General features: G+C 27.2%; 2 protein-coding genes, 1 long non-coding RNA gene and 2 pseudogenes across 4 annotated transcripts in view; 3 read left to right on the top strand and 2 right to left on the bottom strand.

Annotated features, from left to right (window-relative positions):
• Positions 1–100: 100 nt before the first annotated feature.
• Positions 101–10,361, bottom strand: LOC149894575 (trimeric intracellular cation channel type 1B.1-like). Its single transcript, XM_090085890.1, has 6 exons — positions 9,786–10,361; positions 9,341–9,497; positions 9,169–9,232; positions 8,963–9,083; positions 6,553–6,640; positions 101–1,274 (listed from the first exon to the last, which is right to left on the bottom strand). The coding sequence occupies exons 1-6, from the start codon at positions 9,925–9,927 to the stop codon at positions 1,037–1,039; spliced, it is 810 nt and encodes a 269-aa protein (XP_089942016.1). The 5' UTR covers positions 9,928–10,361; the 3' UTR covers positions 101–1,036.
• Positions 4,079–5,207, top strand: LOC149894576 (uncharacterized; annotated as a pseudogene).
• Positions 10,362–10,801: 440 nt separating the features above from the next.
• The window catches only part of LOC145192635 (uncharacterized), a 33,277-nt gene continuing 16,449 nt past the window's right edge, over positions 10,802–27,629 (bottom strand). The window contains exons 4-8 of one of the 2 annotated variants that reach the window (XM_090085880.1): positions 26,036–26,117; positions 24,869–25,018; positions 13,546–13,764; positions 11,818–11,951; positions 10,802–11,512 (exon numbers count right to left, since the gene is read on the bottom strand). In XM_090085880.1, the coding sequence (XP_089942006.1) occupies positions 11,375–11,512; positions 11,818–11,951; positions 13,546–13,764; positions 24,869–25,018; positions 26,036–26,117 (723 nt within the window). In that variant the 3' untranslated portion in view covers positions 10,802–11,374. Of the gene's footprint in view, positions 11,513–11,817; positions 11,952–13,545; positions 13,765–18,620; positions 18,674–19,126; positions 19,329–19,974; positions 20,040–24,868; positions 25,019–26,035; positions 26,118–27,629 lie in introns of those variants that run through there. The other variant, XR_016452002.1, reaches the window with a different exon arrangement.
• On the top strand, positions 16,182–18,246 carry LOC149894574 (uncharacterized; annotated as a pseudogene).
• Positions 22,844–23,393, top strand: LOC149894573 (uncharacterized). Its single transcript, XR_016446753.1, has 2 exons — positions 22,844–23,015; positions 23,209–23,393. It is a non-coding gene; the product is annotated as an uncharacterized LOC149894573 (long non-coding RNA).

The raw sequence follows: 27,629 nt of genomic DNA, 5'->3' as shown, positions 1-27,629 counted from the left end.
GGTGGCCTGATAAACGATGTTGTTGGAAAGGCAACGGTTGTTCATTGGACATTTCGATTTGTCAGTGCAGTTGCATTTCATTTCATTAGTTTTTGCCTCATTTTGCAAAATGTTTTTGTTGTGAGAGTTAATAATGGATTTTATATTTGGCATGCAAGAATAACTAATTTTGATTGTGTTTCTATTAAATATTTTACGAAGCATGTGGTTAACTGGGAAGTGGAGGTCGATGAGGTTCAAAAAACATTTACCTATTTTTGTAACAACATTTACACTGAAAGGAGGATTATACCAAATTATCTTACGTTTATGGTTGCCGTTTGTTGATTTTATACTTGGATGGTACGCAAGTTCGCAATTGTAACCCGATTTTTTGAGAAGATCTGGCCGGGAATTTTTCACGTTTCCGGAGAGAGATGACGTCTCTGTCATCGATAAAGGCGATGTAGTGTTTATATTGTGCCAGCCAAACCTCAACAACAGGGGGCAATACAGTTTTCCACAAGATTTACCATTCAAAAACATTTGCTAATTTACGTATAAATAGCACTTAAAAAATTTTAAAAACTTGTACCATATACTATTTTATGTTAGCTAATAAAAACTATTGATTACAGATGATTATTATTTTTGAAAACTACTTGAACAACACTTATAGCTGTTACAGCATAAGCGATATTACTCTTAACGTCACGTCTGTGGTAAAGTTGTCACGTCTGTGGATTACGCTATAAGTTTTTAATTTTTTTTTAGTAAACTGACATTTAACGAGTTGTGTGGATACTTTCAAATGATTACATATACTCAAAGCTATAACCACAAAAAATTTGGTTTAAAAAATTTAATATTTAATTTTTATAAAACTGACTATTGAAAATGTTACTTTTCAGGAGAATGACCCAAATGTAACATATTTTAATTGAATAATTGTTTTCAAAGCAGGTTTGAGCCACAAAACTAAAACACGTGACGACAGAAACAGCGACAAAAAAAAAAAAATACGATTATCTGTTAAATGGGGAAATTAAATAAAGTTTCAATCTAGCTTCTTCTTAGCTTCTTCCGCAACTTCGTTCGGACCCAGTAAAAAAATTCCACATAAAAGTTCTTCAAGTTTGATGTACGGGTCGTTAATTTTTGTGAAAAACAATAGTAGTTGGGTAATAGCTGCCACCGTAAAAAGCAAAAAAATCAGTAAGTCTTCAGAAATTTCAATGAGACCGTTGTGCTGGAGTACCAATAACACACCTGTCATCACAGCATGCTTCGACGTGCTAACAAGTATAAATTTTGGAATTAAAATGGTTTACAAAACAAAATTCTATATGTCGTAATTTAATAACATAAAAGTTATCTTTTTATTTAAATTGACTCCTAAAATAAAAAAATGAATGGCATATAATAAGATGATGAGATACCTGAACTAAATAAAAACAGTGGTGGAAAAAATAATAAAAACACTATCTAAACATTTAGAAAAATCCTTTTTATTCACAGCAATTGATGTTAACTGATATTAATTTTTATGTTTTTATAAATTTTATTGTTAAAAATCATATTTTTAAAAAAGTTATGAAGTTTTTTTCAATTTTTCTGTTACTAACAACTTTGTTTAAAATAGGCGGAAATTTACTGGAAAAAATAATAAATATAGAAATGGTTAATTTGATCGTATATTTAAAAAAATCAAGAAAGTTTAATGTTTATAAAACGAATATTTAACAAAAATAATTAAAAAACAATTAAGAACAAAAACAGACTTTTCTTTTTTTCTGAAAAAGGTTTATCAATCACTTATTATTATATTTACAAAAATTGCCTAATATTTTGTTGCATGTCCTTTGTTTTTTTAAACTACGATTAGTCTTTTGAGCATGCTGTTGACCAATTTATGGCATGTTGATAGTGGAATAGCGTACCATGATGTTTTCACAGCCTCCCACAGATCCCTTTTGTTCTGAGGTTTTTGTTTTGCAACCTCATCTTTTACAATTTTCCATAAATTTTCTATTGGATTTAAATCTAGCGATTGTGCTGGCCAGTCCAATTGTCTTACACCATTATTTTGGAACCATCTCTTTGTGATAGAGGCTGCATGTTTTGGATCGTTATCTTGTTGAAATATCTAGAGCAGCGGCATGTTATCATCAGCATAAGGAAGCATTATTTCTTCAAGTATATTTGTATAAATATCAGCTGTCATACTGTCTGTTATCAAATAGATAGGACTAATACCAGATGACGAGAAACATCCCCACACCATAATGCTTCCACCACCAAATTTAAGTGTTTTTTTTAGTGTAATGTGGGTCAAACTCTTTATTTGGTGGTCTGCGGACAAACTGTTTACCATCTGATCCAAAGATATTAAATTTAGATTCATCTGTCCACAAAACTGTGCCCCATTTCTTATTTTTCCATGCAGAATATTTATGACAAAACTCTTTTCTGGCTTTTATGTCGTTTTTTCAATAAAGGCACACTTCTAGGTGATCTTGAAAACAAATTAGCTTCAACTAAACGTCCTCTAATTATTCGTGGTGTTACATTTAACTCTGATTTTTTTTTAACGGCGTTGCTGGAGATAAATGGATCTTTTTTAGCTTCACGAATAATTAATTTATCTTCTCTGTAATTTGTTTTTTTTGTGACCTCTAGTTTCCACACATATCTTTGGTTTAAGAGCGTTTTGAACCATTCCAACAGAACGCTTAGTTATTTTTAAAATCTCTCTAAGACTTTCCACTGCTTTTAAGCCGTTGAATTACTAAGAGGTCAGCTGAGGTGCAATCTGACTTTCTACCCATAATATCTTAAGTTGAAACTGTTTATAAATCAATTTACTAACATACATACTAATATCACTATATCATATTTTTAAATATTGAAAATACTTACAGATTAAAAGTAAGAGGCAATACCTTCAACTTCAGTAATTTTTTTTACTCTAACTTTAATTAACTGAAATGATTTTACTATAATATATTAGTAAACTGTAAATAATTAACTAATCATACATAAAACACTTGTTGAACATACTATGTTTCAAAATGCTAAGTAAAATATTATCCAGTAGCGTAGGAAGGTCATATCAGTTTGAGGGGGCTCAGTGGGCCAAGTGGTGGAAAAAAGTATAAAAAAAATATTCTCAAAAATGACATTGTTATATACCATTTTATAGCTTAAACATCCGGGTTTTATAAAATGTATATATTTCTGTACAGCTCTTATGGCGTTTGTATTTTAAGGTGATAATGAAAAAGGTATTTTTTTTTTCAAATTTTTTTTTTTTTAATTTAATATTTTTCGTGTTACTAATAAGCATAAAATTGTTATTAATTTTTAAAACTTCATTTTTTATTGCACAATTAAATAAAACTAAGTATTATCTATGAAATGAGCTATTGCAAAGTTATTTTGCACGTAAGCTATATCAAATAAACTGGTTTCTAATCATGGCGTATTTAAAGTGCTTTTTTTACTGAAAATTTCACTTAAATAACGAAATATTTTTGCGCTCCAGGGTGCTCCAGAAATTTGAGACTTGAAATATCTTGCCTAATATGTACATTATCCATAAAGGGGAGAGCGGGGTTGGTTGTCACACTTTTTATATTGCTCAGCTTTTATTTCTCATCAAATCAATGCCAAACTTTGCACAAAAGTAGTTTAACTATTTCCGGTAATTATTAGAATATTTTTATGACATTGAGTGAAATATTTTTTAATGTAAAACTATTTATCAAAGACCTCCTCCATGTGACAACCAGCCCCAGCCACGGGGTTAATTGTCATGCACTATGGGGCTGGTTGTCACATTTCTTGGTATGTTTTGATTATATTTAAAACTGGTACCAATAAATTTTGTTTATATAATACCAAGAATAAATCTGAATAATCTGGGAAAAAAAAGGCTATATACTGAAACAAAGAGAATACTAAATACCAAAAAATGTTTCGTTTTTTTTTCATATAACTATAAACAGATATATATATATATATATATATATATATATATATATATATATATATATATATATATATATATATATATATATATATATATATATATATATATATAATATACAATGGAAGAAGTGGCAAAACCAATGTATTCACATTTAATGAGGAAACTAAAAGATTTTATCCTCAAGTTAAAAAGGAAGATCACTACACTTTGACTGATGAGTATGGTAAATAACTTCATCATTTAACCAAAGAAGAAATACCTAAAAAATCAAAGATTAAACCTGCTGAACATATTGCAAATGAAATATTTCTACTTTGTACGGTGTTAAAGATACATTAAAGTTCATTGGTTGTGATAGCACAACTACAAATACAGGTTATGATGGAGGTGTTATCGATTGCTAAGAGGCTAAATTAGAAAGAAAGTTAGGATGGCTAATATGTTTACTTCACACAAATGAACTTTGCCTTAGACATTTAATAGAAGAGATTGATGGTAAGACAACCTCAAAGACAGGGTTTTCTGGACCACTAGGAAGGTTGTTTTCCAAGGTGAGTGAAATGGAAAGAAATTACACTTTCAACCCAATATCTGGAGGCCCTGGCTTAATTGCGTAAAGATATAGTAAAGAAGATATAGTAAAGGATCTTCAGATCAGAAATATGTCTATAAAGTATGTCAGACAGTAATTTCAGGAACTCTTACTGAAAGTTTGGCAAACCAAAAACCAGGCACTATATTCCATTCAAGGTTGCTAAACACAGGTTCTTCCTTACTTTTCTTGTGGGTACATAATCATGAATTAGAAGATGAGCTAAAAATTTTAGAATTAATTGTTAAGTTTCATGTATCAGTTTACTTCCCTATGTGGTTCCAAACCAAAGTGAAGCATAGTTGGATAGATGGGCCACAACACATCTTGAACCAACTCACCCTTATCAAACTTCAAGATAAAAATATACAAAAGATTATTGAAAAATATGTGAGATCTTCAGCATGGTATTCTCATTCTGAAATCTTATTGCAAACATTACTTTGCATCCAAAACAAGATTGAAAGGGAATTTTCTGTTAATAAAGTTCTGGAAATTTAAAGCCATCAGAATATAGGAAGTCTAGCTTTGAGAGCATACAAAATTCCTAATTTAAACTTACATGCTACCACATTGACTGACCATATAACATGGAAAAAAGGTTATGAACCCATCTTAAGCTGTCAAATGAACAGTAATGATTAGTTGCAGTTGCGGAGGTAAAATTAATTTTTCTTATGTTTAACAATATATTTTAAATGATAAAAATTTAAGAAGTATTTACTGTTATGAAAGTAGTTTTTAAAACAATTAGCTTTTTTTAGGTAACTGTAGCTTCTGAAACAGTCTTTGGTTTTAAGAGAAGAGATGGTTTTATCCAAGCAAGAGCAGAAAATAGAGTGATAATGCCTCTTTTTATTAGCAAGAAGGATATCTACACATTTTAGTATTCATTTTAGAATTCATTTTAGTCATTTTTACTGCCTATAAAAGAATAAATTATGGAGAAATGAGTTTAATTTTTATCAAGTTTCATAATTTTGATATTGCATTGTAGAATAAGCATTTTTCACCAGATTAGATGTCAATAATAATGCATTTTGAAAAATGCATTATTATTGACATCTAATCTGGTGAAAAAAATTGTCTTTTATACCATCTGTATGTGATACTCTTATACATTTTAAAGTTTGCTTCCCCTCCCCATTTCAGTAAATCTTTCCAAAAATTAATGTCTATTTTTGCAAATGCTGCTTTTATTTTGATAAGATTTTATATTTTCACCCTTTATGTGTGTACCTAAAGGCAAAAAAATCCTTGGGGCTGACCTTGTTGATGAAAGTTGTAAAGTACAAGATTCCCTATTCATCAGTCCTAGTTTCCTCAGAATATAGTCAGCCTGTAATAAAGATTACATTTTTTCAAAAGGGCAAAAAAGATTTGTTGTAATTTTTTATCAAAGACAAAAAAACAAGCATTCAGCAACCACATCCAGGGGTGGTAGGGTGAGGGGGATTAGTATATATTTAAAGATGGTTAATTTTCTTCTTGGTCACTTTACTTAAAATATACAAACAAAAATCCTGCTACAATTATGTATAAAGCTAGGCCTTAAGAAACAATTTGTAAAGGTGGCTCATGCATTGAATACATAGTGCATAAAATATCGGACTTAAGATGGAAAAACAGACCAGCAGGAATATACTTACTTGGCATTAAGAGAGGAAATAACTATAATCAGTAAGGAGCTCCTTCATTTGAACAAGCTTCCCTGTTAAATGAGTGTTAAAGTACATATCCCCATCTACATTCACTTTCCAGAAGAGCTTGTTAATTTAAATAAAGAGCAAGGTGAAAGACTTCACCAAGATACACACACAAAAGGCAAATACTAACAAAATGTAGATCTCACTTCCTGATGAATTACAAAAGGAATTTGATTTGGTTTGAAATCAAGCCTTTAGGTAATCTTTGGAATTGCTTTTTAGTTCAAAACATAAAACACCAACAGAAAATGTAAATAACAAAAATAGAGACAAAATCATCATACAATCCTGGTTTCAGTATTTCATTTGTATTAAGCAGGTTTCCTCGAATTACAGCATCAAATGGATGCAATACAAGGGCTGATCCACTTCCTAAAAGAAAAACAGTATTTACACAAACTCTCAATTATATATATAAAAAAATTATGAAGAAATAATGGGTTTTAAAAATGTTTAAATAATAAAATGTTTAATTTATGAGAAAAGGTTTTGAAAAGTTGTTGCTTATTTGAAAGTTTTTTGACAAAAATTTGTCAATTAATCTGTCCTCATAAACATTCAAGAATATTTAAGTCTGCAATTTAAGATGGCCACTCAAGAACTTAAACTTTTATTGATTGAAAAAACTTCTTAAAAACTTTTGTTATATGTTTTGGATCATTATCTTGAAAATTTCATTCACAAAGCATTTTTTCCTTAAATATTGTTTTTTTATCCACTTCCATCTATTCCACTTTCAATTTGATAAATTGGATCAAATTTATCACAAGAAAAACATCCATTAAGGATTACACATCCTCCACTATGCTTAACAGTTGGAAGTTGATGCTTTGGATTAAAAGGAATGCCAATAGGACATCTAATGTACTTAATTCCATCAAAACCAAATATTATAAACTTAGATTTATAATGCCAGGGTATTTTTGACCATTTTTGTGAGCTGCACAATAAATGCTTTCTTACAAACTCAACTCTTGTTTTTTTAATTTTTAACTGATATCAGTGGTTTCTTTGGACATCTTCCAAATAGATTTGCTGCATTCAATTGATGTTTTGTATTTGAAATACTATAGTTTACCTCATAACCAGTTTTCAAATCAGCATTTAAAGAGACTGCATCTCAGATTAACTTTTGATAAAAGAACAACCAAATTGTTTTCTCTTTCTGTGGTTATTTTTGATCAGCTAGACTTCTATGTTTAGTGAACAAATCAAGTAGAACAAAAATACTTCAAAACTTGATAAATTGTTTAGTCTTTTAGACCAAATATTTTTCTGATTTCACTAAAAGTCTTGCCTAGAGTTGCTGCATTAACTTAGTAATATCATAACAAAATTGATCAAAAATTGGTCAAAAATGATAACATTTTAAGTACTATATGTGCAAGAAGTTGAAAGTCAAAGTAAATGATGGAGTACATAAATGGACAAGACAACTCATCAAGACTTCTCCTAACTATTGCTTTAAGATGTAAAAAACATTGGCCACTTAAACTCCAGAAGCATATGTAGAGAAAAGAGAAAGGCCTTGACCTATATAATCTACAAGAAAAATATACTTGGATCTGCCCACCACTGCAATATTACAGATAGACAATTCCTACATCACAAGTGAATAGATTAAAAAGTTATCTATTCACTTGTGATGTAGGAATTATCTATCTGTAATATTGCAATTTTAGGTGTTTTTGATTAATATAAAGAATAGTTGAACTATGATTGGATAGAGTTTTTTTAAACACTAATGCAGACTTCTATTATCAGGCTATACAATTTTTAAAAAAAGAATGTCATTGTAAGTAGTAAGCATTTTAAAAATATACTTATTTTGCACAAAAATACAAAATAAACCAACTAATGATTGTAGTTATAGATGTTGAACTAATCATGAGAATAACCATAACTTTTTACATTAAATTTTCAAAATTAGGTTTTTCCCAAACAAACTATTTTGTAATTCAGGATTAAAACTAGATACCATAAAGTTTTCAAAAGTGTATTAATCACTCTTAGAATTTTTAATTAGTCTAATTTTTTCCATTAGGATATGATATCAGGGACTGGAGATCTTAGGATTTAGAAGACTTTGTTTACCAAAATATAAGTGATTGTTAAAACCTCTACTGAATTTCCTAAAGAAGATCTCTCCTCATGGGACTCTTAAGACAATTACAGTGTACACTTAAGAATTGCTCAACAGGAGCAGGTTATTCACGACAACACAAAAAGGGGAATCACCCTTATTGTAAAGTCCAGTACAATCATTAAAATTGATACAACTCAAAAGCAATATCTTGTCTAGCACAGGACCATTTCAAACAATTTTCAGACTGTAAAAAGGACATGTCAGCCTAAAATCTGTCAGAATCTATAAATATTAATTAAACAAACTCAAGTTTTCTCTATACTCTTCTTTACTTAGTGGAACCATATTAGAGGGTAAGCAATGAGAATTTAAGAATTTAAATTTGATGTGTTTTTCAAGCCATAAATAACATTTGTTACATTTTGTTATTTTAGAGTAGATAAAGTAAATAACTGCATGTTTTTATAGCTTAAAATTCATAACATGCTGATGTAACCATAGACTTCATAATTAGAATAGCTCAACCTTTATTACCACTTTAATGTTAATTAAAAAATATAAAACAAAATATATTTTATACCATATTTTTAATATTACAAATAGCTTACCTCTAATAGTACCTATTAGTACTATTATAAAAGTATTTCCAAAATAAATTGAGGTTGCTACTTCTACTCCACTTTTAATTGAATGTACTCTATGTATTTCTTTTAATACCATCAACACAGCCTTTATTAAATTCAAAAAAATAATTTTGTCTTAGAATTCCTTAAACTACAATAGTTATAAACTTTTCAATAAAGTTATAAGTTACCTTAACAAACTTTATTTTTGTTACTTTATAGACCATGTCCATTGGAGAAAAGAATATAATGTACCTCAAATATGAAAAAAGATTATTAGAGTAATAAGTAATGAGCAATTACTATGAAAACTGAATAAAGAGAATAAAATATGGCAAATCAAGAAATTCACTAAAAACATACCATATAAAAGAAGCTAGCAAGAGATTAGGGTTATTCTCAAAAATCTGAACTATAGGACGACCTAATAAAATGTTTGTTAAAAGTTGACCACCAAAGCATGATGTGACACAAACCAACCAACTTGCAAATGGATGTTTGAATGCATAAGCACGTGAACCTGATAACATAAAAAATTAATACTAAAACAAGGTTTAAAAATTGCATTTAAATGTAATAATTGATTGAATAAATAAAAAATTTTAATAAGTTAAAACTCTGCATCTGTTAACTACAATTTCCTACAGACCAACACAAAATTCTATCTTTCATCTTAAATTTAATTTTGGTGGTTTCATGCGTTTATATTGTTATACCAATCAAAATCTCACTACATGAGATTTTGATTGGTATAACAATATAAAAGCATGAAACATTACTAAAAAAATTATTGTTTTTTAAACAATACCTGTACGACTTCTCATTGATATTGCTATAAGCAAATAATGTACTAACATAAACAGAGGCCACATTTTGGCTGACGCAACTATTTCTACACATTCTTGAGAATTATGGGGTATACGACTAACCAAACTATTTATGTAATCCATCTGCAAAAATTTCAAAATAATTTTAAAAAATTATAAATATTGCTAAATTTAAATAAGCAGTTTAAGAAAAACTATCCTTTAAATAAAATCATCATTTTGAATGTTTAAAAAAAACTCATATTGTTCTCTAATTGTTTCCATAGAAAAATTATCATGTCATGTATTATTTAGTTTGAAGATAGTTTTTTTGAGAATTTCAACACCATTTAGAGTCTAAAATAATGACTACTTATTTACATAAAAGTAAAATGTGTTTTTTTTTTTGTCAAAGATTTATCTAAATATAAATTTATCAGTGAATAAGTAAAATGATTTGGTATATTGAGCCAAGCTAGTAAAAAAGTAAATTACTAATTAGTAATTACCTTAAGGCTAAATAATTAAAAAAAAAGATTCCCTTAGAAATTCTAGTAACAACATGTCGTATCAAACCTTTAATATTTTTCTCTGAGATTTAATTCTATAATTTTACAGAGGTCAGGTAATCTCTAGTGTCAATTCTAAAATGCACTAGGGGGTGGGAGTGTTTATTTTGAAAACAGCCAATAAGAAAACTTGAGAACTAAATTTTTAAAAATTTAAATTTGAATATCATAACTACATTATAGTATTTTTTTTGTTTAAGTTCTAGCAATTATCTAAGTTTAATTATTATTATTAACTATTATTAATTACAAATGTTTAACATTTTTATGTTTAATTGATATATTAAATTTAAATCATTAAAGCTTGGTAAAGAAAAAACATAGGTTAAGGAAAAAAGCAGGAAAAAATTTTATAAGGGAAAAAAGCTGGAAGAAATGCTAAAGATTCTTTTATAGCAAACATTTTGTTAAACTTTCTTATACCTGTAAATAACAAAATATCAAAAGTATTTTTTTTTTTTTAAGTGAAACTTTAATTTTTTTTTCCATGTTTAAACCATTTTAACCTAAAAGAAAGTTTACAAATAAAATTTAAAAAAAAACATTAGAAAAATTAAACATGAATTTTAAGTATTCTTTTTATCAATACCTTTACTCACATTGGATAAAATATGTTCTTAAATAGAACAACAGACAATTTCCTAAAAATAAACTGATACAACATATAAGTATATAAAAAAAAAAGGAATGAGTTTGCGCCTCAAATACAATATACACAGGCATGATTACAAGTATTTTTTAAAAAATAAAAAAAACAAAAAAACATCAAGGATAGAAAATAAATTGTTCTGCTTATGAAAATATTTTACTTTTATCTTCAATAAGATTTTAAAAATACAGACAGAACTCTTAACAAATCTTTAAATAAGGTACTTCAACAAAAACAACTAAAGATTGTAACCATTCTATACAAAATATTTCTAATTCAGTTTTTTTCTTTTCAAGACAGTACCTGAGGTTAAGCAACAATGAAATATTGAGTAATGCATAAGAACTGCAAAAATCTTCTTTATAATTGAACACTAACCCAGGAAATCTGTACGTGATTGGAGCTTATATATATGCATATGGTAAATTTTAAGGGCTGGTCCAAGCTTAATACGCATGCCAGTTAAACAGTCATTACGTGACATCAAAAGTAATGCACGACCATCAATCTCCTGAAAAAGTGTATACATAAAATTTTAAAAAAACATTTAGTAATAGCTGAATTTACCTAAAATCTAATACTTCCCTAAAGAAATCAATAATAAAATTTATTTTTAATTTAATTGCACTTTCAGTATCAATATAAAGCAAAGTTTTTAAAATTTCTGACAAATTAGTTAGATAAAAAAAGCTAAATTACTTTAGATTTTTTTAAAAAATATGCATGGTATTTAGTATCTAATGATAACTATGATTAAATATTTAAACAAATGTCAACCTAAATATATAAAATGGTTTAAAAAAGTTTAGACATTACTTGCTCCTGTAAAAGGGCTCCTTCTTCTGTATAACCATGAGATTTGAAATAATATGCAACATCTTCTATAGTCCAATCTGCCACATCTAATGGTAGTACTCGTAAAACATCTTCTCTAATTGAAGAACGCACATCTAAACCAAGTTAACTTAGTGTTTTCTAAGAAACATTTAAAGCTTATTTCAAATAAAATGCTCCCACCATTAACTAACTAGTGTTATTTTTAATCAATATTCTTACAAACATATAGATAAAAAACTGTAATGTCGCACTAGATCAAAACTTTTAATCTACTATTGCAGAATTGAACAACTGTTATCTCAGTAACAGATGTTTAATTCTACAGTAATAGATTTTCTGAAATATAACTTTTATATTGTTATTTTTAACCCTTGTATAGTTTATATATAACAAATACATAAATTGTATTTTCTTTACACTTACAGAATGACAATTACAAGCTATCTTCTACATATCCAAAATCTTTTTCAATTGAAAAAACATTTTAAATCATAAATTTTTGATTCATTATGTTTACACATTTTGCTTTTGTAACCAACAGTAAAAGAAGATGTTTTGAAAAATCTGGGTGTAAAATTTGTATCTTTCTCAATATAGTTTGAAATTTCAATGAAGAATTTCTGTGTTTTGTTCACTTAACAGGCCTAGCCCTGTTATTTTTTATTTTATTTTGATGAATTGAGGTACATGATAAAATATTGAAAATACTTTTGGTATGACAGAAAAAGAAATACTAATGAAATTGTTTTGAACTTCAATTCCTTTAAGCTTGGCACTTCTACAGTCACAACCAAGTAAGAAGCATGTGGAAGACTTAATTGAAATAGTGTCAAAGTTTTAAAGTTTTGGCACATTTTTAGTGAGACTATGTAATGCTAATACAACATGCTAAAGCGATTTCTTATATGGGATGATGTAACACTGGACTTCTCATTTAATAATCTTAAAGCTTTTAATATTTTACATAACTTTAAAGATTTAATTGTGGCTCTTGTAAACTTTTAGGTATACAACGTAGAGAAAGATTGTGCACTGCTTACTCAGCTTTTACTTATTGTTTTCATAAATCCATTTAATATGATGTTACTTTTAGCAACAGTCTCTACATAAATATTTACTTAAGCAACAGTCTCTACATAAATATTTACTTAAGAGAAATAAGTAATAAAAAAAACTTTGATCTCATGTGTAAAATATTAGCAAATTTTCTAAGTATTTCAGTTTTTGAAAAACTGAAAATCTTCAACTATAGTTTCTAACTTCCTAAAATGAAAAAACTTCCAAATTTCAATACACAGCGGAATCAATTGTAACTACTACTATTGAAATTTTAAATTTACAGCAACAACTTGAATTTTGATTTAAAAAACATTTGACTCCCAATTGTTGCTTATTCTAAAACTACAGGTTTTGATTTATTTTTATAAATTTTCTTAACAAATTGTTATTTGAATTTAGCACTACATACAATTAGCATTTGAATATTTTAATTTGAACTAATTAGCTTTACTGTTATTTATAATAACTTGATAGATAACTGAACTTAAGGGTAAACGTCTTTTTTGTTTGTAAAATAAAAGATTCTTTTGTTATTGAAAATGTCAAACTTCTTTAGGTTAGCAATAAAAAATCAGATAAATCTTATTCTGCAACTCTTTCAAAGCATCTACCAAAATATTTAATCAGTTTAAACATTTAATTTTGAACCTGGCAATGGAACTTTAGGATTCAGAATATGTGTGAGGTTGTTGTGAACACCTTTTCCAAGAGCATTTTGAGCTGTTGCTTGCATATGAACTACCCCAGTGTTTTGATATCCTTGTCCTGATTGCCCATGAGAATAATGAATTAGAGGAGGATGCATCTGAATAAAACTTGTAGTAGATGGGGGTGCTACTGAATATGACATGGATTGATGTTGTTTACCTACAAAAAATATTTATTTATTAATAATTTTATATAAGTAAAGAAACAATTTTTGCTGTCAAAATCTTATGCTAAATGATGGATTAATATAACATAGTGTGAAATGCTACCTGATGAATTAACATAATTTGTTTTTTGGAAACAAGGACTAAACTTATCCAGTTGATAATTTTCACTTTTATACTCTCCATATACATACAAATAGATTGATCATGTAATATTTAAAAGTCTAGACCAGAGTGGCTAAACAAAATGTTAAAAAAAAAATGGTATAGATAAAATGGAAGTCTACAAATATTTTAAATTCGTGTTTATGCTAAATTTATATTATTTTACTTTATATAATAGCATATTATCTTATATTACAGCATTTTATATAATACTTTTGTTTCTCTTTAAGCCAATTTGTTTTATTCATTATCAAATTAAATTTTAGCTATTACTGAAAATATAAAATTCTAATTTTGTGTAAAAAGTCACCCAAAAAGAAAATGAAATACAATGAAGACTTTATCAAACCACATGGATTATCCCAGCTAGCACACTTACGTTGTGCCAACGTACGTAAAACCATTGCGAACGTAGCCTGTTTTATCCAATGCAAAACCAACGTTGATCCAATGTCATATGTTTAATGATGAAATTAATACCGACGGAACTAAAAACAACTGGAAAATCTACATTGGTCCAACGTATGTTTTTTCATCGCAAAAAGTTCATTGCTTTTACGATGTAAATCCAACATTGATCCAACGTATTTTAATTGACTTTGATTCAACCAACGTTGAATAAATGTATGTTTTTACATCGCAAAAAGTTCATTGCTTTTACGATGTAAATCCAACATTGATCCAACGTATTTTAATTGACTTTGATTCAACCAACGTTGAATAAATGTATGTTTTTACATCGCAAAAAGTTTATTGATTTTACGATCTAAACCCAACGTTGATCCAATGTAATATATATTGATCGTAAAAACAATAAACATTTTGCGATGTTTTTAAGGGAAATGTGTGTGTTTTTTTTGCTTTGTTTATTATTTTTTTGCCTCTTTTTTGTCAGCTTTTTGCAATGTATTTTCATATGGATGATCGACGTTAATCAAATATATATATATACATATATATATATATATATATATATATACATATATATATATACATATATATATACATATATATACATACATATATATATATATATATATATATATATACATACATAAACCTGTTTTTTAAAAAACAAAAACAAAAACATAGTACTATTAAGTACTTAATTTTGCATAATATAAATTCTTTTATATACATTCCAGTGTATACTATTCAGACATCATTTTGACAAGTAATGCGTTTCCCTATAGGTGCGAAGTCCATTAACCTATTTTATTAAGGCTAGGTACAATGTGTTATATTATGAACAATATGTTATACATTATATTATGTTAATATATTATATTATATTATATTATGATCAATATGTTATATTCATAGCAGCCGAGAGAAATTTCGAGCCCCGGGGAAGTTTTCTTAAGGGGCCCTCATTATGATCAGTTATATACCCAGGACCAAAAGAAGCGTGCTCTGTTCATTGAAATTTAAAAATAAAAGTTAATTAAATCTTTTAATAGTGAAAACTATTTAAATCTTTTAAAAATTACTTTAAAAAATTATTTGTACACACACGGGACCCCGCGAATCTTCCCCTTCAACCCCCCCCCTCTCTCGGCGGCCATGGTTGTATTATGTACAATATGTTATATTACAAACTAAAATAGAAAGAACAAATTAATTCAATAATTAACCACATGCTCTACTTCCTTAAATGGGACGTTAAATTGCTTATAAAGGTAATGTTATTTTCCATAATTAATTCACATTTTTTTATTACTTTTAGTTTAAAGAAAGTTAGTTTTTTGTTGGATGAAAATTAAACAGTTGATAAAATGGTAAACTATTCATTGAAAAGGGTTAAATTTATTACTTTTTATTATATATATTTTGAATTGAAAAAATTACACCAAATTTTCCAAAGCTACTTTAAATTTTATTATATAATATAACAATTATATTATATTATACAACTTCTTTTTGAAGTTTGCTTATATAATATAATTGTTTCCAGATACAATAGAATATATATATATATATATATATATATATTATAGCACATATTTATATCTATATGTGCACAGGCAGGCACAAATACTTTGTACTTTAAATATTATAGGAATAATATTAAAATGTATATTGTATTATATTATGTCATATAAATTAAATTTAATAGATTTATAATTGTGTCAATAGATATTTTAAAGATTTCTCTCTATATATACATGTATATATTATATATATTAAAAATAATTTAATATAGTTTAATATAGTTCATAAATGTATACTTATAGTCTAACAAATATAATGAGCATTTCTTACACTACAAAGCGTCGGAGAATAAAAAATCAGGTTGAGAAAGATATGAATGATATTTATAATGAAAGCAGAGCCAGTTTTGTTTGTAACAAAACAAACCATATGCAATTAAATTCTACATTTATAATGGAATCATTTGTCAATCAAAATCATTTGGAATATAACACATCCTCCACTTTTTCTAATTTTTCTGACCTTGATGATAGTTATCAAGGTTCTCAACAAAATGAATTATTTGATGATGATATAGATGACCTAATTAATGATGAAAAAGCCTGTAATAATCAATGTGCAGAAACTTTATTTCATAAATGTAATAGTAAAAATATATGTGAAAAGTTAGGTCAATGGTCTGTCACATATAGTATTTTACAAGTTGCTCTAGGTGCTCTCTTTCCTATACTAAAAGAAGTTGTCCCCTCTCTTCCAAAGGATCCTCGCACTTTGTTAAAAACACCCCGCAAGTATGATTTAAAATTATTAACAGGTGGTGGTGAATATTATCATGTTGGTTTAGAAAAGGCTACTCGAAATAATCTGAAAAATACATTACCAAAATCAACTCATTTGGAATTGCAATTCAGCACAGATGGTTTACCTTTATTTAAGAGTAGTAGCATTACTCTCTGGCCAATCCTGGGAATAATCAAGAATGTTAATGATAAAGTTTTTGTTATTGGGTTGTTTTGTGGAAAAGAAAAACCTGCACATGCAGAAGAATTCTTGGATGATTTTGTTACAGAAACAAGTAATTTACTACTGAATGGTATATGTATTAATAATATTCAATATTTTATCAAAATTCAATCATTTGTGTGTGATGCTCCTGCAAGAGCATTCATAAAAGGAATAAAGAATCATTCAGGCTACAATTCTTGTGAAAAGTGTATTCAAAAGGGTGATTATTTAGGGAAAGTAATTTTTACCAAAACTAATGCTCCTTTGCATACTGATGAGTCATTTAGCAATATGATTGACAGCGATCATCATGCAAAACCTTTTCCTTTAAATTTACTTAAAATTGGTGGTGTTACTCAGTTTGGATTGGATTTTATGCATCTCGGCTGTTTGGGTGTGATGAAACGATTTCTTTCATACTGGAAAGGTCCAGTTGGTCCTCTTAAGGTAAGACTAGGATCAAGAGATGTTGTAAAAATATCGGATAACTTATTATGTTTAATATCATATATTCCTATTGAGTTTGCTAGAAAACCTCGTGCTCTAAAAGAAATTCTGCAATGGAAAGCAACAGAGTTTAGACTATTTTTAATGTACTTAGGCCCCTTTGTCCTAATTAATATACTGCCTATGGATTTATATAACCATTTTATGTTGCTATATATTGCAACAAGAATTCTTGCCAACCCAAAAAGTATAAACGCAGATTATGACTACGCAAATAATTTATTAGTACAGTTTGTTAGCACTGCTGCAGATTTTTATGGAAAAGAATGTCTTGTTTATAACGTACATTCCTTGATTCATCTGGCAAATGATGTTAAAAACTTAGGTTCTTTAGAAGAATTTAGCAGCTTTCCTTATGAAAATACGCTTAGAAAATTGAAGAAATTGATACGTAAGCCTCAATCACCAATCCAACAGATATTAAGAAGACTCCATGAAAAAAACATGTTTAAAAAGGATCTGATATCTCTATTTCCTATATTGAGCCATGAACACATCGATGGGCCGCTGATATCTAATTTAAAGGGAAAGCAATAATAAGCTTTTTCAAAATAGTCTTTGAAAAATTAAAGTATCAGATAATAATAATTGTTTAATATTAAAAGATGGTACAATAGTTCTTGTCAGAAATGTAGTTAAAATGGATAGTGAGACTTTTTTAATTTATGAAAAGTTTTTATTCGTATCTGATGCATTTAAATACCCATTACCTTCTTCTAAAGTAGATATATACATGGTAAAAAAACTTACGAACAAATTGATTTATTCCTGTCTAATTTCAGATGTGGTTACCAAGTGTATGTTTTTTCCTTATGGTGAGGAATCATATATAATTATTCCACTATTACACAGTTGAACAATTAAAATATTAAACAAATAAAGTATTGATTTTTTATTTATTTAAAGTATTATTTAAAGTATTTGTAATTTTGTTTTTTAAGTATAAAATATGTATAATCAAAGTTCTATTTTTTATGTGTTAAAGGCTTTCTAATTAAGGCTAAATATTTAAAAATCTTTACAATATAAAGTAATTATAATAACTAATGATGATAGAACTACTAATACATTTTAGTATATTATTAGTAAATGTATAATTTTTTAATTAGGTAACAATATTTTAATAATAATTATACATTTGATTTTGCAATAGAAATCACTAATATGATATGGAATATGCTATAGTTTATTTTGAAAAAGAAAACTCAGTAGCAATAGTACCGATTAGCTGGGTTTCTAAGGAACCTGGCTCATGTTGTCGGCCACCATATAGGGCAGTAGATTAGAAGCTGCCACTAAAAATAAAGAAATGCCTGAAGAAAATTGGGAGTGTCATACTAATACTTGAGTTTTAAGACGCTATGGTAAGTACTGAAACATAAATTTAAAATGTTTACAGTTTATTTTAACACCTATTGCACAATTATGATTTTCTTTTCTTAACAAAAGACATAACTTTGCAACAATTCCAACTTGACTGATGTTAGTGGTTTGTTGCAGGCATTATAAAAATATAAGCCAATATAAAATTGTTTTTAAAATATTTTTTTAAAATTAATCTAAGAATTTATTTAAATTTTTTTAAACAAGAAAGTTTTCTAGCATTAAAATTGAAAGTATATATTTATATTAAAAGATAAATTGGAGTTTTGAAGCTCATATTCAATTTTGCTTAATTTTAAAACATGTTTTGTAAACTTTATTTTCTTTTATTTCAAATATATTTAAATTTACTTAAAGAAACGTACAAAAAAGCCAGAAATAATCTTCATAACGCTGAATTGGATACATCTGCTCTTGATTCTGAAAGTCCTGAAATATTTGACAGAAAACGAAAAAGTTCTGTAGAACATAATACTGAAGCTGCTCATATGAGTTTCATGCCAATGTCATGTCCAACAGTACCATATCCTTCAGTTCCAGAGCATAGGACAGATTTAGTTGCTGTAACTGACAAAGGTATTTTAATTATTAAATCAGTTTAGATCTCTAAACTATAAAATTCAGTTTGTACTGAATTTTATAGTTTTATACTTTTTAATTAAAATTATAATTACTTAATTTATTATCTTATTATTATATTATTATTTAATAATATAATTAATAAATAAGAAGTAAATAAATCAGAAATAAGAATTAATTTTTAATCAGATAATAAAGTTTATTTATATAATTGTTTAATTATTATCTAATATATAATTATTTTATTATGTTTTTTATAATAATAATTAATTTATTATCTAATAATGAACTTTTTATCTAATAATTATATTATTATCTAATAACATAATTAATAGCTAATAAGATAATTAATATCTAATAATTATATTATTATCTAATAATATAATTAATATCTAATAAATTAATTATTATCTAATAATTATATCATTATTTTATAATTATAATATCTTATAATTATATTATCTAATAATTATATAAATAATTTTTATTATCTGATTATTAATTAATTCTAATTTCTTATTTATTTAAAGTCCATACTACAGATTTACAAGAAAGTAAAAGAAAGAAGAAAAATATCAATAATATTGACTCAGTCAGTGTTGCAGGAGTAGGTAATAAAACTTTGATGACATACATGATAGGGTGGATCTGTTTTAACCAATTTTTTATTTCTTATAACCGAATTTCTTTAAACATTCCCTATAACAAAAAAAGATTATTTTCTTGATAAAATCAAAATCAACACTTTATTTAAAATTTTTCTTACTCCATTTTATCTTTTTGCTTATACTACATTGAAAACTTTAAGACATTTGCTTGTCTTATATGTTCTAGAAGTAGCACAAGAACAGTTTCCTTTTGTATATTATTAAGTTTATTATTATATTTTCTTTACCTTTTTCAACAACTTAAAATTAGTTTAAACTGGTCAATGTCTTAGTTTATGTTTTTGTTTTATATTTTAGCAGAACTATCAGGTTCAGTCACCAGTGGTACAATAAGTAAAGTTCTATCTAGTCTTGCTTCAATTCAGGTTGATATTAATGAAATTAAAAAAACACAAGAAGCAATCCTAAATACTATGCGAAAGATGGTACATGTTGATATTACTGATTTACCAGATGGCATTAAGTTGCCTATTACAACAGAAAAAGAACTTAATGATTTAGAAGAAAAACTTGGTTGCAGGGATACCTGGACCGTTTTGGTAATCTAAGAATATTTTTAAAATATTTAATTTGAGTAAATACAAACTCATGTATATATATACATTATAATGTTAATAATATATTTATTATATTGTTTATGTGTGTATATATTATTATATTTATAAGAGTTTATTTGGGGAGACACTTTTATATGGATTGTGGCAAGTAAAATATATAAAATATGTATAAAAGCTTCCTGATGATCCTGTCAAAGGAGAAACAGCTTGTTGAAGATAGATAAGTGTTTTTACTAATTTATAAATAAATATATATATATATATATATATATATATATATATATACAGTGCTTCCAGAAAGTATTAGCGCACTCGTTATTTTTTTATTATGGACAACTTCAAATCAATATAAATTGTAAAGTAATTTAAATTTTGAACTAATTTTTTTTTTAAATGAAAGGTAAAAGCAATGAAATTAAATTATAATGTCAAATATTGTCAACCTGCTTGTTTTTTTTATGAGTTAATTAGAAGTTTAATGACTACTCGGAAAAATGTCTGAAATTAAGCGTGCAAAAGTATTAGCGCACTTACAGTTTTTCAAAGATTCTAAGAAAGTTTAATATTTTATGTGACCACCTTTGTTTTTAAGGTATGCCAAGACTCTACACGGCATAGAATCTATAAGTTTTCTGATTAGTTCTTGTGGCACGGTGTTCCACAACTCTTGGATTTGCATTTTGAGCTGCATCAAGTTAGTGGGCTTGCTTTTTTGTACTTTGCAGTCCATCCAACTCCAAAGATTTTCAATAGGATTTAAATCAGGTGAGCGAGCAGGCCAAGGCATTAGATTCAACCGTTTTTCTTCCATGTATTGCTTTATTGAGCGTGCTGTGTGCATTATCTTGTTGAAATTGCCAGGTGGAGTCAGCCTTGAAAATGTCTATTGATGGCTTTAAATAATCTTCTAATATCTCTCTATATCGATGTTGATTAAGGCGATCAGTGTAAAGATGCGCCAGTCCATTGCTAGATCCAGCAATGCAGCCCCAAATGCCAATTGAACCTCCTCCTCCTTGAACTTTTGACATGATAAAACGAGGATTATAATTTTCGGTTTTGTATCTCCTCACAACAACCCTTTTCTTGCGATTAATAATTTCAAAATTTGACTCGTCCGAGAAAATTACTTTTCTCCATTGCTCTACAGTCCATGTAGCTCTCTCTTTGCACCATTTTCTACGCTTGAGACGGTCTTTGATACTTAATAGTGGCTTCTTTGTTGCAAGGTATGAATTGAGGTGTTTTTTCTTCATAAGCTTGCTAATTGTTGATCAGCTAACTTGATGTGCACCCAACGCTGTATTCAGGTCTGAGGCGATTTTGGCTATGCTCATGTTTGGGTTGGCTCTAGCGAGCATAACTGCTTTATTTTCGTCCCTTTCTGACATTTTTTTGGGACAACCAGAGTGACTTTTGTCTTTGTTCCAAACTCATTATAATTTTTGAGCGTTGTTCTAACGCTGCATTCACTGATTTCAAGTTGACGTCCGATTTCTTGATTGCTGAGACCACTTTTGTTCAGGCCAACAACTTGCCACTTTGTTTCAATAGATATGCTCCTTAAACCCATATTTTTGTTCTTGCAATTTTAAAGTTTTAACTAACTGCATTTCAAATGATTTTCCGCCACTTCAATTTATTCCTCTTATATTTTTTATTGACTATTATTAATCAGCAGAGAGTTTTTAACAAAAATTAACCAAAAAAGTTTTTCTCAAAGGATTTAAACGAGTGTGCTAATACATTTTAAATGAGTGCGCTAATACTTTTGCACGCTTAATTTCAGACATTTTTCCGAGTAGTCTTCAAATTAACTCATAAAAATTAAACTTCAAATTAACTCATAAAAAAAACAAGCAGGTTGACAATATTTGACATTATAATTTAATTTCATTACTTTTACCTTTCATTTAAAAAAAAAATTATTTCAAAATTTAAATTACTTTACAATTTATATTGATTTGAAGTTGTCCATAATAAAAAAATTACGAGTGCGCTAATACTTTCTGGAAGCACTGTATATATATATATATATATATATATATATATATATATATATATATATATATATATATATATATATATATATATATATATCACTTGCGGGTTCTCCCTAAATCAGTCTATGTATGTACTGAAGCCATTGCCTATCCCTAAATCGATGTGACGTAGTTGCGCTAACCAAAATATGCAATATCATTTATATGTATTTATAAATATATTTGTATATATAAAATATGTAATTATATAAATATATAAATAAAATATATAATTTTAATCTTTTCAGAAAACGTATCTTGGAGCTACTGGCGGAAAGGATTGTGGCTCTACTACAAGAAATATTTTAAAGAAGATATTTAATAACAAAGTAGCAATGAAATTAAATTTTGCAGGACGTGGGGGTAAGATGGGGATTAAGAGCTTGCAAATAACAGAAGCTATAAAAGGTATATAACTATGTTTTTTTATGTTTAGAAATATCAGTATATACTTTTATTTTTCTACTTAATTATTTCATACTTTTTAGTATATAAGGCATACTTTTAAAGATAACTATTAACTTCATTAAAGTATTAGCTTTTTTAGTCTAACTTTGATATTGTTTTTACTTTTACTATTTGGTATTGTCTTTACTTTAAGCTGCTGTCCATCTTAACAAAGCAGTAAAATCAACTGATGCGGATATTGAAGAGGTTATAAAACAATGGTTAAGATATGCATGCAATCGTGATAGCGGAAGGAGGGCGGGAAACAGGAAAAAACTAAAGAAAAAAATCCATAATGAACAAGAAAGCAATGAATTTTATGAGAGTAGTGATACATAATTTTTTTTCTTTTGAATAATATAATCTTTACCATGTTAAACGGTGTTCTTTCTGTATACGTATTGCCTTTAAGCAATAATGCGGCGCCAAGTATTGGCATTTCTATATAGAGACACAACGTCGAATCAAAATAAAATACGACGTTGATTCAACATAAAATACAAATTTGAATCAACATAAATACAACGTTAAATCAACATAAATACAATGTTAAATCAATACAAATACAACGTTGAATAAACATAAAATACAACTTGAATAAACATACAAAACAACGTTGGATCAACATATAATACAACGTTGAACAAACATAAAATACAACGTGGAATCAACATAAAATACAACGTTGAATCAACATAAATACAACGTTTAATAAACATAAAATACAACGTTGAAACAACATAAAATATAACGTTGGATCAACATAAAATACAACGTTGAATAGGCATTATATACAGCACTGCGCCAACGTAAAATCCTACACTGTACCGACTTAAAACAAATGTTTTTCCAGCGTTGGATTTTTGTTGTTGGGGATGTCACATTTGTAACCATAATGATATAAAAACAACGTTGGGCCAACGCTCTGCGCGACATTGTTCTATTGTTTTAACAACGTATAAGTGCTAGCTGGGATCCTTTGAAGTACTTGCAAAAATATCAATCAAGTAGAGCAAATTAAAACCCCATCTTGAAATTTAGCATAAGATTCGTTATAGGAGTTTTCGTTCACTATTTTTTAACACAGCCAACTTTTTTTGTAGGTAAGAAGCATTTTTAAAAAATGCTTTTTACTTACATGAAATAGTTTTATGACTGGAAATTAAGCAGTGGACATTCAAATCAAATTTGAAAGAAGCTTGGTTAAATAGTGAATAATATCAACACTGTTGAGATCAATTGACATCAACTATAAAAAGTACTTATATTGATATTGTACAAAAGTACTAATTTTTTTGACTCCCAATTGATTTAAAATCTGATTAAAATCAATATTTTTTTTAGTATATAAGCTCACCAAATTTCCTTTACAAATCAATTTAAGTGTTAAGTTTGCTATATAAGTGTGCTTAGTTTTTATTAAACTATGATCACTTTTTAATTGGAAATTAGCACTTAAATTAATTTTAATATTACATCAGTCTGAGTATCAGTTTCTGATTGCACCCTGACTTTGTATTTATATCAAATTAGAAAAAATTTGATCGTCAATTGTCTGCTGCTTACTGGAAATTTTAAGAATAAACATAATTATGCATAGTATTTAGTGGTGAGTATGAATTGAATTTTCCATGGGTAAAATACATAAACATTTTACATAGTTTAACATAGCTAGATGTTATATATTTAGTATAGTTAAAAATTTCTCATGAGATTGGTGGAAATAAAAATCAAGCATTGTTTAAAATAAAATAAGTATAAACATGATATTTCTAAGTTAAAAAGAATCAAACATTTTTGAAACTTAAAAGTACCTGAATTTGAAGGATTACCAGTTAGCTTAACCCCTTTACCTTTAGGAGTTTCTTCATCGTCAGCTATAATGTAAACTGGTTTACTTGAAGACATAGAAGGTCTCTGAATCAATTTACCTTTTATTTGGCAATTAGCACATGCCCATTTCCCTACAGAAAAAAAAAAATTAAAAAAACAAACTGATTTTTGTAGGGGTCAAAAAAAAATCACCTAATTTTTTTGTAACTTGATAATTTGTTGATAGAAAAAGATAAAGTTTTTTAAGAGGTTATTATTTGTAATAATTGTTGATTTTCATAAATTTCTGTAAATTTCAAAGTTAGAAAGGTAAAGTATCTATAAATTAATTATTTGTAACATTAAGAAGTGTGAACTTCAGAAACTTTTAATCTTTGATCCAACTAGTTTAACAAGACGTTAAGTTTTATTAGAAGTTAAGACTATTTTTCTTTTAGGAAATACTTTATTAAACAACAGTAAATTTTAGAAAGGTCTTTATTTGCTCAGCTTAAGTTTTAGTACTTAATTTGCAATATAATTTTCAACAAAAATGGATCCTTTTCAATGCAATTTAAAATAATAATGCCTTTGATATATAAAGATACAGAGTAAATCATCCAGCCACACTAGATTATCTCTATGATTGTTGTTTCTGAAAGATCTAGTCAACAAAGCTTTATTTATAAAGTGACATAAACCTTGTCATAAAATATTCTTTTGCTTATTCTTGTCTCATGGTTTAATTATACTATGATACTTGATAAACAAATTGTGCTTTTTCCTTTTAAATATACATATTGAATCATACTTTAAATATCTTAACTATTTTTTTTGATAATCATTTGATTGAGATTTGAGAGAAAATAAAGAAACATTGCTATGAAAATGTTTTTAATCATAAAATTATTGATACTTAAGATTTTTTTTGCAATAACAACCTTAAAATCCTAAAACAAATAGGTATTGAATTTTAACTTTAAACTAATCAAATTAATAATATCATATATATATATATATATATATATATATATATATATATATATATATATATATATATATATATATATATATATATATATAATTTTAAAAAAGTAATTAACAAAAGTACTAAGCAAAATAAATTTTAACATTACTATTTTTATTTAAATACAGTAAATTAAAATAACCTGAAGGCATCTGTAGAAGTTTTGGTTCATGACAATTCATATGATAACCTTTATCACAAGCATCACAAAACAACAGAGTGTCCTATAAAAACATGATCTTTTTAAACTATATGTTAATTTTTCTAATGACTAAATAACCTTTATTTCCTTAACCTTTTTCATAAATAATATTTTAGCTCTACTAGAGCTAAAATGTTATTTATGAAAAAGGTTATGGAAATAAAGGTTTTGATTTACTGATGCATATATATATAAAAGAGTGCATTATCAAACAGGAAAAAGGTTTATATTCATATTAACTTATACTTTGTTATAAATGTTTCAAATGATATTGAGAGCAGAATTAGTTTATATCTAATTAGAGAATTTAAATCTTTAGTTAGATGTTATAAAAAATATTTTTTATTAAAAAAGGCATACCAGTATATTATGAATAGCTTCTATATCCTTCCCAATGTATTATTAAATTTTACCAAAAAAAAAAGTGGTAATTACAGAAATAGCACACCTAACATTTTCTTTGTTAGATTTAATATAATTTCTTTCTTCATCAAGAAAATAAAAAAATAACAATATTAACTAATTTTCATTTGTTAGCTATAGATCAAAAGAAAAAAGTATAAATATGATTATTGAAATGTTTACAAAATACAATTAAAAGTTGTGATCATAGAAATACCACACAAATAAAAAAAATACTACTGTTTAAAAATCTACTTCAATGTATTAAAACTAGCATAAATATCTTGTTGAGTATTCTTTATTCTTTACAACTGCAGCAGGTCTTGATGGCATACTGTTAATAAGCCTTTGACATCATTTGACAATATTGCCATTCCAGACTTTTTGAATTTCTCCCTGAAACTCATTAAAACTAGAGGTTTGTTTATCTCATAAAGCCACCCCAATATCATTCCATAAATTCTCAATCAGATTCAGATTGGGACTTTGGGGTGGCCATTCTAGAACATTAACCTTATTTTCCTCAAACCAAGATTTTACAGATCTCACAGTTGCTGTCATGCATTAAAATCTAAATGACAGGTAGGTTATCATCACCAAATGGCTCCAATAAATTTTATAATATATCTTTATATTTCATGGACCCAAATTTCCATAAACTATGATCAGCTAACTGATACCATGCTAAGACATAGCTCTCCAAACCTTAACATTACACCCACCATGCTTCAACACCTTTAAAGTATACAATGGATTGTTTTCTTGCTTCATAGGACACCTAACATATACTTTCCCATCAGACTGGAAACGATTAAAGTTGGATTCATCAGTCCTTAAAACATTTTTCCAAAAAGAAACATTTTTACTTAGGATCACTTCTTCTAACCTTAATCGTATTAGTTAATTTTATTTTAAAACAAGTGGTTTCTTCTTTGCTATAAAGCCTCAAAGCCTGACTTCTTGTAAATGATGACGAATTGTTGGGGCTGACACAACTATATGATAATGTTCTTTAATTTTTTTTTTTTTTTTTTTAATGAGAAGTTAAAAAAGGATCTTTTTAAAACATCCTAACAATTTGGTGATCCACATTGGTTGAGATTTTTCTTGGCAACGGTGTTCTAATTTTATT

Source organism: Hydra viridissima, unplaced genomic scaffold (assembly GCF_058129835.1).
Source record: "Hydra viridissima isolate aposymbiotic clone 2 unplaced genomic scaffold, HvirCarnegie_v1 scaffold_1, whole genome shotgun sequence".
NCBI lineage: Eukaryota > Metazoa > Cnidaria > Hydrozoa > Anthoathecata > Hydridae > Hydra > Hydra viridissima.
The sequence above is the reverse complement of the archived record's forward strand: the minus strand, read 5'-3'. Positions and strand labels throughout refer to the sequence as shown.